Here is a 13,792-nt window from a genome sequence, read left to right as displayed (position 1 = left end):
CATAAAGTACACATATTCTTGATCGTCGTGTCATTTTAAGTCGATCTAGCCATGTCCGTCCGTCTGTCCGTTCGCCTGTCTATCGAAAGCACGCTTACTTCTGAAGGAGTAAAGCTTGAAATTTTCCACAAATAATTCTTATTAGTGTAGGTCAGTTGGAATTGTAAATGGGCCATAACGGTCCATGTTTTGATATAGCTGCCACATAAACCGATTTTGGATCTTGACTTCTTGAGCCACCAGACGGCGCAACTCTTCTCCAATTTGGCTGAAATTTTGCATAGGATGTTTTGTTATAACTTCCAACAACTGTGCTAAGAATGGTCATACCGGTCTATAACCTGATATAGCTGCCATATAAACCGATTTTGGATCTTGACTTCTTGAGCCGCTAGATGGCGAAATTCCTATCCGATTTGGCTGACATTTTACACGAAGTGTTTTGTTATGAAATACAAACGTGCTAAGTATGGCCTAAATCTGTTTATAACCTGATATAGCTGCCATATAAACCGATCTCCCGGTTATACTTCTTGAGCCTATAGAGGTCGCAATTCTTAACCCAGTTTGTTGAAATTTTGCACATTGACTTCCACTTTGGTTTCCAACAGCCAAACCAAGTATGGCCCCAATCGCTTGATAGCTTGGTATAGCTCCAATAGCATAACAATTTGTATCCATTATCCTTTGTTGAATATAAAGGGATATCGGGAAAAGAACTTGAAAAATGCGATCTATGGTGGAGGGTATATAAGATTCGGCCCGGCCAAACTTAGCCTACTTTTACTTGTTAGTCCTTAACTTACTCGCTTAAATGACCCAAATAGAAAACTTCATTGAATTGGCATCTGGCGAATTGGAATGAAGTGAGGAATACAATTTTTTAGTCATTCTTGGTTTATACGTACTGATGCGAGCGTGTTTGATGTATGCCCCGATTGGGACCACACGCCGCCTGTTTAAATGAACAGACTGAAAAGCAGATCCCTCTGGAAGCTGCCCACCTTACTTGCAGAGTTCATAGGTCTGGATACTTAAAAGAACCCAGCAGACGAATGTGTGAAACACAACACATTGTTGTTGTAGTTGTAGCCACATCTGCATGTATTGGTAACGGTCCTCGTCAAGCTCCTATAAATGAGCAAGCTTGTTCCGGTCCATAGGACCGATCTCCGTGGAAACATGATGGCAATTGGTTATTTGAAGACGCCATTACAAGCCTTGTCATGTCGAGCATCGAGACCGCGACTGCAGTTGCTGTTACTCCGAATGGAACATTCCACCATCCGCAAGCTGTGGACGCCCCGGGTAGTTCCCAGCTACGCTTCCCATGTTCGGAGCTCAAAACTTCAGCCTGCGTCGTGCTCATAGTTATCCCATGCCGGGCACAACACACTGCTACAAAAACTACAAACCTGTTTTATGTGACGGTGCTAAGTCTTGTTGCTGTGTCCATGGTCTACGATAGAAATGTTTGAGAGCCCATGGCTCCAAATCAGCTTCCAGAATGTTTTCCCTGAGATGAGAAAATTACCTCGGTTGGCCGTTAGTAGGCTCCGATGCCCTCGGTTAAGTAAACACAATTTGGGAAGCTTACGAATTACTTAATTAGGAAATTTTTCTCGTGCAAGCGCAACTATTGCTTTGCTCTTTCGAGACTTGTAAGTTTTAACCTTGAGCTCGTTTTTCAATATATTGCTTGCTTTCATGGGATATTTTCAAATCTTAAGCCCTTTGATTGCCACTACAGCGTGAATTTCGTTGATTTCAAACAATTATTTGGACCACCACCATGGAGTTTCACAACGCTACTCATATTATTGTAGAGATTTGTGGTACGACACACAAACATTTGGTTCACTTTGAGGTGTTTGAGTTTGCCAACAATAGCCAGTTGTGAATTTGCAGCGAAATATAACGATATTTATCGCGAATAACTTTCCTTTTTAAATGAACTTAGAAATAAATAATATAAAAAGCTGCCAATAAATCAAATATCTCATTTGACAGATATGTATATACTATACAGTGTATACTATAGTGTATACTATTTGTTATGGTTATGCTGGCACTCTCATAATTTGGATTATTGCAATGCTTTATAAAATAGATCACTTCTGGGGAAAGAAGTTGACCAACTTTTAACTTTTTGGTGGCATTTACAACCATATTCAAATGATTTCACCTCGTAAAACTTCTGTACTAAGTGTTGTCGCACTGCGGAACGCCGTTCAGACTCGGCAATAAAAGCGAATCAGATAGGTCACATAATATACATAGGTTTGCTTGCATTTATTTCTTATTATTGTAGATCGGTTGAATTGTTCATGTTTAGACATAGATTGTAGGAACACTACTCTTTTTTATACTCACCACCATAGGGCATACTAATCTAGTCATTTCGTTTGTAACACCTCGAAATAATGATCTGCGTCCCCATGAAATACATATATGTTTCGTCGTCGTGTAGTCGAACGCATGAAGCTAACTGCACGAAATTTGCACAGCTACTTCTTGTTGATGTAGATCGTTGGGGATTGCAAATGGGCCATATCGGTTCAGATTTGGAAATAGCTCCCATCTACAGTGATCCTTTGACTTGATTTCTTGAGCACCTACAATATGCAATTATCAACCTATTGGGCTGAAATGCACATAGTGTTCCTTTACGAGTTCCAGCATTAGTCAAGTATGGTCTGAATCGGTCTAAAGCCTGATATAGCAACCATATAAACCGATCTCCTGATTTCAAATCTTCAGACCCTAAAAACCGCAGTTGTTATCCGATTGAGCTGACATTTTGCACGTAAGTTTCTATTGTGAATTTCAACAAGCGTAACAAGTATGGTCCAAATCGGTGTATAACCTGATATTGCTCCTATATAAACCAATCTGCTGATATGAAATTTCAAGCCCCTGGAATTTTTTCCGATAGGGCTGAAATTTTTACGTAGTGTTCTAGACGACTCCTTAAAAATTTTAGCAGAACCTTTTAGCAGAATCCATGATGTGGATGCCCAAGATTCGGCCCGGCCGTACTTACCACGCTTTTACTTGTTTCATGTGTTTACAATTCGCTAGTTGTAAAAAATCTGTCATTCATTACCTTTCAGTATTCTTCCTCGAAGAATCAGCCTGCATATCGTTAGAGGCATACTTAAATAATCAAGTTATTGGAAAATGGTTTATTGTATACATGACCTAATTGCAGAATACAGATTAGTTTATGAACATACTTATGTTTAGCTTAAATTTATTAACGTGTAGGAAAACCAACTTGGTGCAAGTTAACCCTACTTAAATTAGTTAAGAGGAAATAGATTATAACTCAGGTGGAGTGAGTGATTTTACTAAATTTTTTTTTTAATAAGTAAGCAAGTTATTTACCATTTACTTCACAAATTTTTGTTTCTGATATATTCCAAAAATAAATTTTTCTGCTTTCTGTCTTCCCACAAATCTGCGGATTAGTTAAGTTTGACTTGTGAAAAGTGAAGCGAAATTAGATAAAATCAATATCATAGTAAAGGTGCTACCAAACGACTTGTATTTGTCAAATTTTGAAACTCTGAATATTGTAGTCATCTTCGGATACATGTGGAACATTTATATGAAATAATGATGTTGGATGCCATGTATTTGTCATATGTATAGTACTTTTCCACATATGTTTGCATATATGTCCGATGAAACATGCTCTATTTTCATCGGACATATATGTAAACACATGTGTATAAAAAAGTACTATACATATGACAAATACATGACAACTAGTATTGAACATATATAGATAAAGAAAGTTATATGGATACAAAAAGTGAAAGCACCTTAAATAATAACTTTTTAGACTTTATAATGAACAAATAATACTGTAGCTTTCGATTTTCCTCAAATTTAGTTCTTTTTCAAAGGATAAATAACTACATACAATCAGCAGATAATGTTTGCTAGTATCAGCAGATTCTTTTCTACGAGTGTCACCATATCAGATTTCTATTTTTTTCTGCTGCCTGTACGAATGTACCAACGTTGTTAATATACCAAATTTTTCTTCTTCTGGTGTTTCTTTATTTTTAAAATTTTACATCTAACTTTACTCAATAGTTCTGAATGATTAACCCAGGGTCCGTTATCCATAGAATGACACATAGTTAAAAATTACTCCGCTCCTCACCAAAGTCACGAAAATATCCACTTGGTTCATAGATTAACATAGAACTGCGTGTCGCACTGATCGGCTGAGTACGAATGCCAACGATAATATCATTAACAATTTGCAGCAGTGGTTTTACCCTCCCTCACTCACAAGGGTCCTATTTGAAATCTTTTCAAGTACTGAGGGGATATATATGGGAAAATTTAGGTTTTATACTGGTGAAGCAAATTTCAAAGGATTTGAAGGTGCTGAAAGTAATTTTCCCAAAATGATGACTGAAAACAATATTGAAAATTCTGAGTGTTTTAATATTTGCCGACTTAATCATATCAAATGTTGGATTATTAGGTTACCGATACACTAGACACAAATAGTGAGGAATAAATAACTTGTTGTTGCTTTCCAAACAACAAGTCTCTGGATAATTAACTGTACAGAGACCTTATTGACAAAATTAAGAAGAAACTTTACAGATAATAGTTTGATTTATAGATACTTTTTTATACCCTCCACCATAGGATAGGAAATATTCGTCTAAGACTCCATAAAGTATATATATTCTTGATAGTCATGACATTTTACGGGGTCGATTATGGATCGTTGCGCAATTATAGTTGCCTTGCCAAGATATAAAATCACGAAATAAAAATTTGTACAAAATTGGAAATTTTTCTCAGTTCCATTCAATATCAGTGTTTTGAACGTTCAACTGCTAACTAAATTGTAAAAACATATGCAATACAAAACAGAAATGGAAATCTCTGAAATAAATTTTGCTAATGGCAACTCAACTAAAGTTGGGTTGCAATCCATAATCGACCCATAAGTCGTTCTAGCGATGTCCGTCCGTTCGTACGTCTGTTTGTGGAAAGCACGCTAACTTTCGAAGGAGTGAAGCAAGGCGCTTGAAATTGTGCACAAATACTTATTAATGTAGGTCGGTTGGGATTGTAAATTGGCCAAATCGGTCCATGTTTTGATATAGCTGCCATATAAACCGATCTTGGGCCTTGACTTCTTGAGCCTCTAGAGGGCGCAATTCCTTTCCGATTTGACTGAAATTTTGCACGACGTGTTTTGGTATCATTTCCAATAACTGCGGTAAGTATGGTTGAAATCGGTCAATGTTTTGATATAGCTGCCATATAAACCGATCTGGGGTCTTGGCTTCTTGAGCCTCTAGAGGGCGCAATTCTCATCCGATTTGGCTAAAATTTTGCACCTAGTGTTTTGGTATTACTTCTAACAACTGTGTTAAGTATGATTCAAATCGGTTCATAATCTGGTATATCTGTCGTATAAACCGATCTAAGATCTTGATTTCTTGAGCCAATAGAGAGCGCAATTCTCATCCGATTTGGCTGCAATTTTGCATGAGGTGTTTTGTTATGTCTTCCAATAACCGTGCTAAGTATGGTGCAAATCGGAACACAACCTGAAATAGCTGCCATATAAACCGATCTCCCGATTTTGCTACTTGAGCCCCTACAAGACTCAATTCTTATCCGAATGAACTGAAATATTACACAATGACTTCTACAATGTTCAGCATTCATTTACCGTCCGAATCGGACAATAACTTGATATAGCTGCAAAAGCATAACAATTCTTATTCAATATTCTTTGTTTGCCTGAAAAGAGATACCGCGCATAGAACTCGACAAATGCGATCCATGGTGGAGGGTATATAAGATTCGGCTCGGCCGAACGTAGCACGCTCTTACTTGTTAACAACAAATTTGGTAAAGTATACGCCAACATCCACACAAATTCCCGATATTACTTCTTGAGCCTATCCAAATTTTGCACAATGACTTCTACTATGATCTCCAACATTCAAACCAAATATGCTCCGAATCGATCCATAACCTGATATGTTTCCAATAGCATGGCAATTGTTAACCATCATCTTTTGTTTGCCTATAAAGAGATACTGAGCAAAGAAGCTGACAAATGCGATCCATGGTGGAGAAGGTATATAAAATCCAAACTTAGCACACTTTTACTTGTTTTTTTACAGATTGAATCTTTTTTTACAAAAGGTTTCATTTACTACGGTGTAACTCTATAAAAGCTTTAACATATCACACATTTTTTAATGTTTTCGTTTTGATTTTAATTTTGTTTTCTAATAATCAACTGCGTATATACAACTAAATTCATCTATTCTTTATAGTTTTAATTTAAAAAATAAATTACACAATAAAAAAGGAAATTTTTACTTTTTGTTCAATTCTTTTATAAATGCTGTGTATATTACAGATAAATTTATATACATATATATAATTAAAATATTTTCTAAATAAAGACAAAAAATAATTAAAATAGATGCATATTTTCTAATTAAGCCGCAGTGAGAATGAAGAAAAAGAAAATTTTAACTACGGGCTTGTTTTGTTGAATAAACTTTTTGGAATAAACTAAAAATTGTCTTGATAACAATACATGATCTTCATAATATTTTTAGGTCTTGAAAAAATATTTATTATTGCTCCACAAATTGTTTTCTACAATAAGTGTATCTAATTCAAAAAATATAAGGATTTTAAAACCTTAATTTCTTATATTTAAATTTAGGTATGACATCTAGAGGAATATCCATATTATCAGAATATTTCACTGAGAGTGTGTTAATTGCCATAAATACAAAGAAATGGCATTAGGATTAGTCAATCCGTCTATTCAAATGACAGTTTTTTTTACTTCATCGTAGATGTGTTGATCACAGCTTAATATTCTTACGTAAAATTCTCGGTTTACCCATCGACGATAAGTACATCCGCCATAGATCATATGGTGTGGGATTATTGCAATGATTCCACTTTTCAACACTAGTCACTATTCGATGTAGAACCACTGTTGTTTACGGATGACACACTGCATCTTACATCGTTTGATCTCTTCTGATGATCACCATTTTTTTTGACAAGTTTCTATCGCGCATTTCTTACAGATTTTTGGCTGCAAGTCTTCATCTTTGGGGTAATTCTTTGACATTCAGAAAGTTCAAAATTTAATTCTGCTCCTCACCATGCAAAAAGGCTTAGGTGTGTAGAATTTATTTAGATCCCAGCAAAAACTGTCATTAGGTTAGGTTAGGTTAAAAAGAGGATGCAGATATTAATCCGCCCCATGCCACTGTGGACATACACCCAAGCCAGTAATCGGCTTATTGTGCTCTCTAGAAACTATAAAGTAACCTCTAAAAAGAAAATTTTAAGTTAGGAATTCCGTGCTACTTACAAAATCCTTAAATTGTTTTCAATACCACTCCTCTAAGTTGGTTCATGTCTAATATTGTGTCACCACCTAAGTACCGGCAAGGGCTGCTGCCTCGGTGTACAACTTACTGCTACAACAACAACAACAACCGGTATCTGTTGGACGCGAAAGTCGGACAATGACAAAGCAAATGCTCCAACGTCTCATCTCATCTTCCCCGCATGCCCTACCCATGCTATCACTTACCGCACCGATTTTACATAAGTGAGCTCGTAGTCCTATGTATGTGTCCCGTTATGATACCAATAGCTATACTGACCTCCTTCTTGTTTCCTTTCAGTAATAGCCTCGTCTTCTCACGATCTGGATCCCCCCATAGGATTTTCGCCATCCTACCGACCGTTTCGCTGTTCCACAATGTTGCATGCGCATTCTTCGCCCACTCCCTTAACTCGGAGTGCGTCGACCCGAAAGACTTCGGGTTAACCAAGTTTATTGACGATAGTCTTCTGGCCTTCACCGCCAAATCGTCTGCCCTTTCATTTCCCCTTACTCCGTTATGGCCCGGCACCCAAACTATAAGGATTTTGCCATCCTCAGAGAAGGCGTTAATATCCTTCTTACACAGCAAGACTGTTCGTGACCTTACCGTCCTGGTTGTTATTGCCCTTATGGTAATTTTACTGTCGGTAAAGATGTTCACAGTCGACGTCCTCGCGTTAGCACCACACCACTTCACGCATTCCGCGATTGCCCGGATCTCAGGACCGTATTATGGTCAGGCAGTCTAAAATAGATCCCACTCCCTAGGTTCTCAATGTCTCAAAACTGTCATTACTAAATAACCTGGTTGGTCAGCCAATGCAAAAGTAGGAACTACTTATTTTTATGGGGGGCCTAAATAACTTTTTGAATATTTTTACATGGCGATGTCTTAGGAAGTGGCATGGTTTACCAGTAGCTCATTTGTAAGCGTGGGCAAAACATTCTCTTATACTACCTATCTAGGTTCTCTTGTATTATTGGTAATTCAATAGGTATTGGTATAAATAAGTGGTTATTTTAAAGTCACAAGTAAGGTTGAGGGTAATGATATATCTATGAATGGTAATGCCATAAATAATGACATGTCCTTACTAAGTTTTTGCTGAGATAAAGAAAATTGCCAAGTCCAGCTGCGGTTTAGGTTCACCGTGAAAACCTCTTACCTCAATGATTAGTAAAGTTTTAGCCTTCTCTTCTATCCTCGAGTTTAGAGCATGGTTTTCTTTAATTTTTTTTCATTAAAAAAACAATAACTTCACCTACACACCATAGCCACAAATCCTGTAATGACAAAAGTAAGCAAACTAAAAAACTAAACACTATTAAATTCTCCCCCAATTATGCCATTGAGTAGCTTTAAAAATCATTGAAAATAATTTTTTCTTATTTTATTTTTGCAGCCTCATCTTCCACTGAGAGTTATTGGACTATCGTGGAAGCCGTGCCCTATTCTTTGGCCAATAGCCAAACGAATACCGGTACTACGACTTGCACCAATGTTATAAGCAGTCATCAGCAAGCAGCTGCAGGTGGTGGAGTTCAACATGGTCATCATCATGCGACGTCTGCCATGCTACAGACACATGCTCATCCTATTCCTCAGCACCAGCAACATCAGCAACATTCCGCCACTCAACATGTTGTAGCAGCACCGCAACATGTTGCCACCTCCACCACAGATCCCTCGAGTTTGATAGCCTCGGCCACAGTGGTGGTGGAGATACCCTCTCAGACGGAAGGCATGCCAAGCAGTACCATTCACTACACTTTGCCCAAAGGTACTGCCACTCAGCATCAGGAAATCCTAAGAAACGTGCAAACTTCCACAGCTCTCACAGCGGCCTATAGCAAACTAACAAATCCTCCGACCACCATACAGATTGTGAAGCAAAATGTGGCACCCTCGCAACCAGGGGCCACAAGAGCCATTATACAGCATGAAGCACATGTTCAAGGCCAGCCACAACAAACCCATCATCACCATCAGGTTCAGCATATCACATTGCAGGAATGCTTGGAGGCAACAACAGCAAATGTCCTGCAGCAGCAGCAGCAGCAGCAACAGCAACATCAACAGCATCATTTACAAAACAGTGGTTCGTCGACTACAGGAGCTGCTAATGTACATTCCACTACGGCAACCACAAGCTCAGTGCAATTGCCACAAACAGAGTTCATAAAAATCGATACATCTCGATTTGAAGATAAGGTTCTGCTGCGCAATGTGGTCCAATATGAAACGGCGGCCCAACAGCAGCAGCAGCAGCAACAACAACAGCAGCAGCAGCAGCAGCATGTGGGCTCTAGCAGCAATCCACCCACAGCCACAATTATTGTCAATGAGGCCACTGGGGCCACACATCTGGAGGTTATTAAAGATCACAGCCACACTCACCACCATCAACAGCAGCAACATCATCACCATGAGCAACAGTCTGCGCTGCAGCAGCATACTCAAATCATAACAACAGAATCCGTAACCACTTCCACCTCAGATGCCGATGACATTGATGAACATCTCGATATGAAACCCTTGGCTAGTGGCCAGGCTCCTGCATCCACCACCACCACCACCACCACCAGTGGCCACGAGACCACCTCAGATGGTGAAGATAAATTCCTTACACCCATGAAGCGAATAAAAACGATTGGCCTAAAGCCATCGGACATAGCGGCAGCCGGTCTCCAGTATGTCTGCAATGTCTGTGGCAAATCCTACAAAATCAAGGGATCCCTCAAACGTCACAAAAGCTATGAGTGTGGAGTGGCGCCACAACTTTCGTGCCCCTATTGTCCACACAAGTGTAAATACAAGTCGGACTTACGTAAGCATATATCGCAAAAACACGCAGTTAGTGTAACACAAAATAGTGGCATATACAAATAAATTTAGGCTGAGTGGTGAATGGGGCTACTTGGGAATTCCAATGCATTTTCTCAGCCTAAGAAATTCCATTATGTATATACTTGTTAATCCAGACCACAAGACTTTTGAATTGTTTAAGCTTGGCTTATGCGCATTTCTATGTTTGGTTCAAATCGCTTTGTTTGCTTCCCCCATATGATTGGTAAGAAGTAAATTAGGCCTTTATTGTGTTAGTCAGCAGAATTTCTATAGGTTGGCATCATATTTTCCAGCCCCATTGACGATTCAAATCAGGGCGATAGCATATTTACTCGTACTTTAAATGCTCAACTCCGCAGAAAAGGAGTAAAAAAAGAATTTTGATGAGTAAAAAATTTAAACTTAATTTAATTGCAAAGTATTTTTTTTTTTGCAATATATTTTTTTTTTTTGACGAGTAGGAACCATCGCCCAATGTTTTTAACAAATATGGGATTTTATTTCTATTTTTGATTGCTGATACCAAGCATTGGATTTATTTCTTTGTTTATTGTGATTTTAGTTTGTTTTATCAAAGACTGAAACCGATTTTCAAAAGTTATATAAAATAAGACAAAATTACATTTGGACATCTCAAATTTTGTTTTGTTATACTGAGCTTTTGCGCTTTATTATTTATTTATATGTTAATTTATTTATATAAAAATTTTCAAGTTTGTTGCCTGCTGAGGCTAAGATCATTATATTTTACAATTTTTGTTTGTATCTCTTTCGGGAGGAGCTCAATGATCAGAGATGCAAATGGAAACGGAAAGCCAAAGATAGCAACACACACCAACCACTATGGGACGCGTTTCGTCTTTGGTTAGAAGACTTTTCAACCATATTAGGTGTGATGGCTTCAAGGGCCGTGCGTTGGTTAGTTGTATTTGAATCGTATTATTAGCGAAAACGCATCTATGATACAATTACCACATTAACCACGCTCGACAACACTGTCTATTAGCTGTGTTTTTCCCAATGCATGGAAACGGCGAGAGCCATTGCCGTTGTCTTAGCGTTTGAAACCATCAATACAACTTCGAACAGACGCACAAAATCATGTGTAGTACGGAAGAAGTGTAATTTGTCACAGAAAGAATGTCTGTTATTACACAAAAATACATGCATTGGGAAAAGTACAGCTTATAGACAGGGTTGTCGAGCGTGGTTAATGTGGTAATTGAATCATAGATGCGTTTTCGCTATTAATACGATTCAAATACAACATACCAACGCATGGCCCTTGAAGCAATCACACCTAATATGGTGGTTGGTATGTGTTGCTATCTTTGGCTTTCCTTTTCCATTTGCATCTACGATCATTGAGCTCGTCTCGAAAGAGAAACCAACAAAAATTTATATAAAGTTTAAAGTTTTTGAAGGAGTTTTTTTTTTCAGAAATTGTGTTGTTTTTTTATTTTATTTAATTTTTACCTGTTGTACTTTATATATGTTAGTCTTTGATTTTAATATACAAGCATAAAGTTTATTTTAATGATAAGTGAGCTCATTTTTATAGTCCGACACCTCTATGGGGAAAAGTTTTTACATGACATAGTAACTCACAAATATCGCCAGCATTATGGCGTTCAGACATTCAACATCATAGGCGGGAATGCTAACCTCTGCGATGCGGACAAGGAGGTCCCTTATCATTCAGCTTAAACTTGAGTGGGACAGCACTCATTGATATGTGAGAAGGTTGACCTGTTCCTTAATGGAATGCTCACCAAATTTGCTATAGTTATTTTACAACTTTCAGAACATATAAATAAAAACTCACATGGTCCGTAGGGCGTTATTTAATTTTTCTTGGCAATTTCTTTCAATTGAAAATTTAGCCAATCCATATCCATTTGCCTGTTGCACATCTCTAGGGAAATGAGTTGACTTTCTGTGTTTCCAGAGGGTCTCATTCGATATATAGTTTGACCAATAAATACTCACCATATCTCTAATACTTCGATTGATGTCGGTTTCCTGTTTATTTCCTTTGCTCATTAGCATATCGGAGGCCACCGTAGTGTAGAGGTTGGCACGTTCGCCTATGACGCTAAACGGCTGGTTTCGAATTCTGGCGAGAACATCAGAAAACATTTTCAGCGGTGGTTATCCCCTCCTAGTGCTAGCGACATTTCCGAGATACTATGTCATGTAAAAGCTTCTTCCCAAAGAGGTTTCGCACTGCGGCATGCCATTCGGACTCGGCTATAAAAATGTGGTCTATTAAACTTGAATCGGACAGCACTTATTGATACAAAAGTGGAAGTTTGCCTCCTGTTCCTTTATGGAATGTTCATGGGCAATTTGGCATTGTTTTATTGTAGCATATTAAAATACATGAAATCTCTTGAAAAATGTGTCAAAAATCGTTCAAAATGTGTAGAATCGGGATGCATCTTTAAATGTCAGCAATACTAAAACGTAAACTTGTAATGACAATTTTGTGCAAGGAGATTTTCTAACCACTAAACGTCAAATTACATCCGAAGCAAAATGTAAATTTGCACATTTTTTCCATGAACATTCCACTACGGAACAGGGGCAAATTTCTCACATATCAATGAGTGCAGTCCGATTCAAGTTTTAAGCTTAATGATAAGGGGCCTCCTTTTTATAGCCGAGTCCGAACGACGGACTCGGCAGTGCGACACCTCTTTGGAGGAAAGTATTACATGGCGTAATACCTCACAAATGTTGCCAGCATTAGGAGGGGAAAACCACCGCTGAAAATTTTTTTCTGATGGTCTCGCCAGGATTCGAACCCATGCGTTCAGCGTCATAGGCGGACATGCTAACCTCTGCGCTACGGTGGCCTCCATCCGAAGCATTTGGACTATATTTAAAATCAGACGGTATCTACATATAAAAGGTGGCTGTACTAAAACGTTAACAGATATTCACAATTTCTTGCAAGTAGGGTTTTGTTTTTCACAATTAAGTGAGAGCACCGCAGAAATACCTCTATTGTGAACGGTAAAATAAAATTCAAATCATTTTCTTAAAATTACCTGCACAAATATCAATAAATTTTATTTGACTTCTATATCCCCACATGTTTTACAATTTTTATTTATAATTTTTACAAATATTTGCACTTTTTTTAGCCAGCATCAGCATTAGGATTCGAACCCAGGCGTTAAGCGTCATAAGCGGACATGGTAACCTCCGCGCTACGGTAGCCTTTTTTTTGCTTTTTATTTGTGCCCTTTACAGCTTGTGTATACAGTACTAAAATGAAATACAGCTTATATCTCGCCTCATAAATTTCAAGATCTTTCTTTTTTTTTTGGATCATTATGGTAATATGCTTGAGCATGTGACGAGCACGTCTCTCACCTTATGCCGGACTCCGTTGTTATCAAAGATACCGGCTAAAAACCCTGATACAGGGTGGGAAAATTATTCCACCACGGAACCGCATTGGCAGTACTGCGAGGTGAACCCCATATCTGTTGATTATTCATATTATCTTCGTTGTG

The 13,792-nt window shown here is 38.0% G+C and overlaps 1 protein-coding gene across 2 annotated transcripts in view; it reads left to right on the top strand.

Annotated features, from left to right (window-relative positions):
- LOC106096016 (longitudinals lacking protein, isoforms F/I/K/T) overlaps positions 1-13,792 on the top strand; it is a 366,249-nt gene that overhangs the window by 348,444 nt on the left and 4,013 nt on the right. Inside the window, exon 7 of one of the 2 annotated variants that reach the window (XM_059370250.1) lies at positions 8,824-10,248. In XM_059370250.1, coding sequence (XP_059226233.1) covers positions 8,824-10,248 — 1,425 coding nt within the window. Of the gene's footprint in view, positions 1-8,823; positions 10,397-13,792 lie in introns of those variants that run through there. The other variant, XM_059370249.1, reaches the window with a different exon arrangement.

The sequence above is a fragment of the Stomoxys calcitrans genome, chromosome 5, assembly GCF_963082655.1.
Source record: "Stomoxys calcitrans chromosome 5, idStoCalc2.1, whole genome shotgun sequence".
In the NCBI taxonomy this organism is placed as follows: Eukaryota; Metazoa; Arthropoda; class Insecta; order Diptera; family Muscidae; genus Stomoxys; species Stomoxys calcitrans.
The sequence above is the reverse complement of the archived record's forward strand: the minus strand, read 5'-3'. Positions and strand labels throughout refer to the sequence as shown.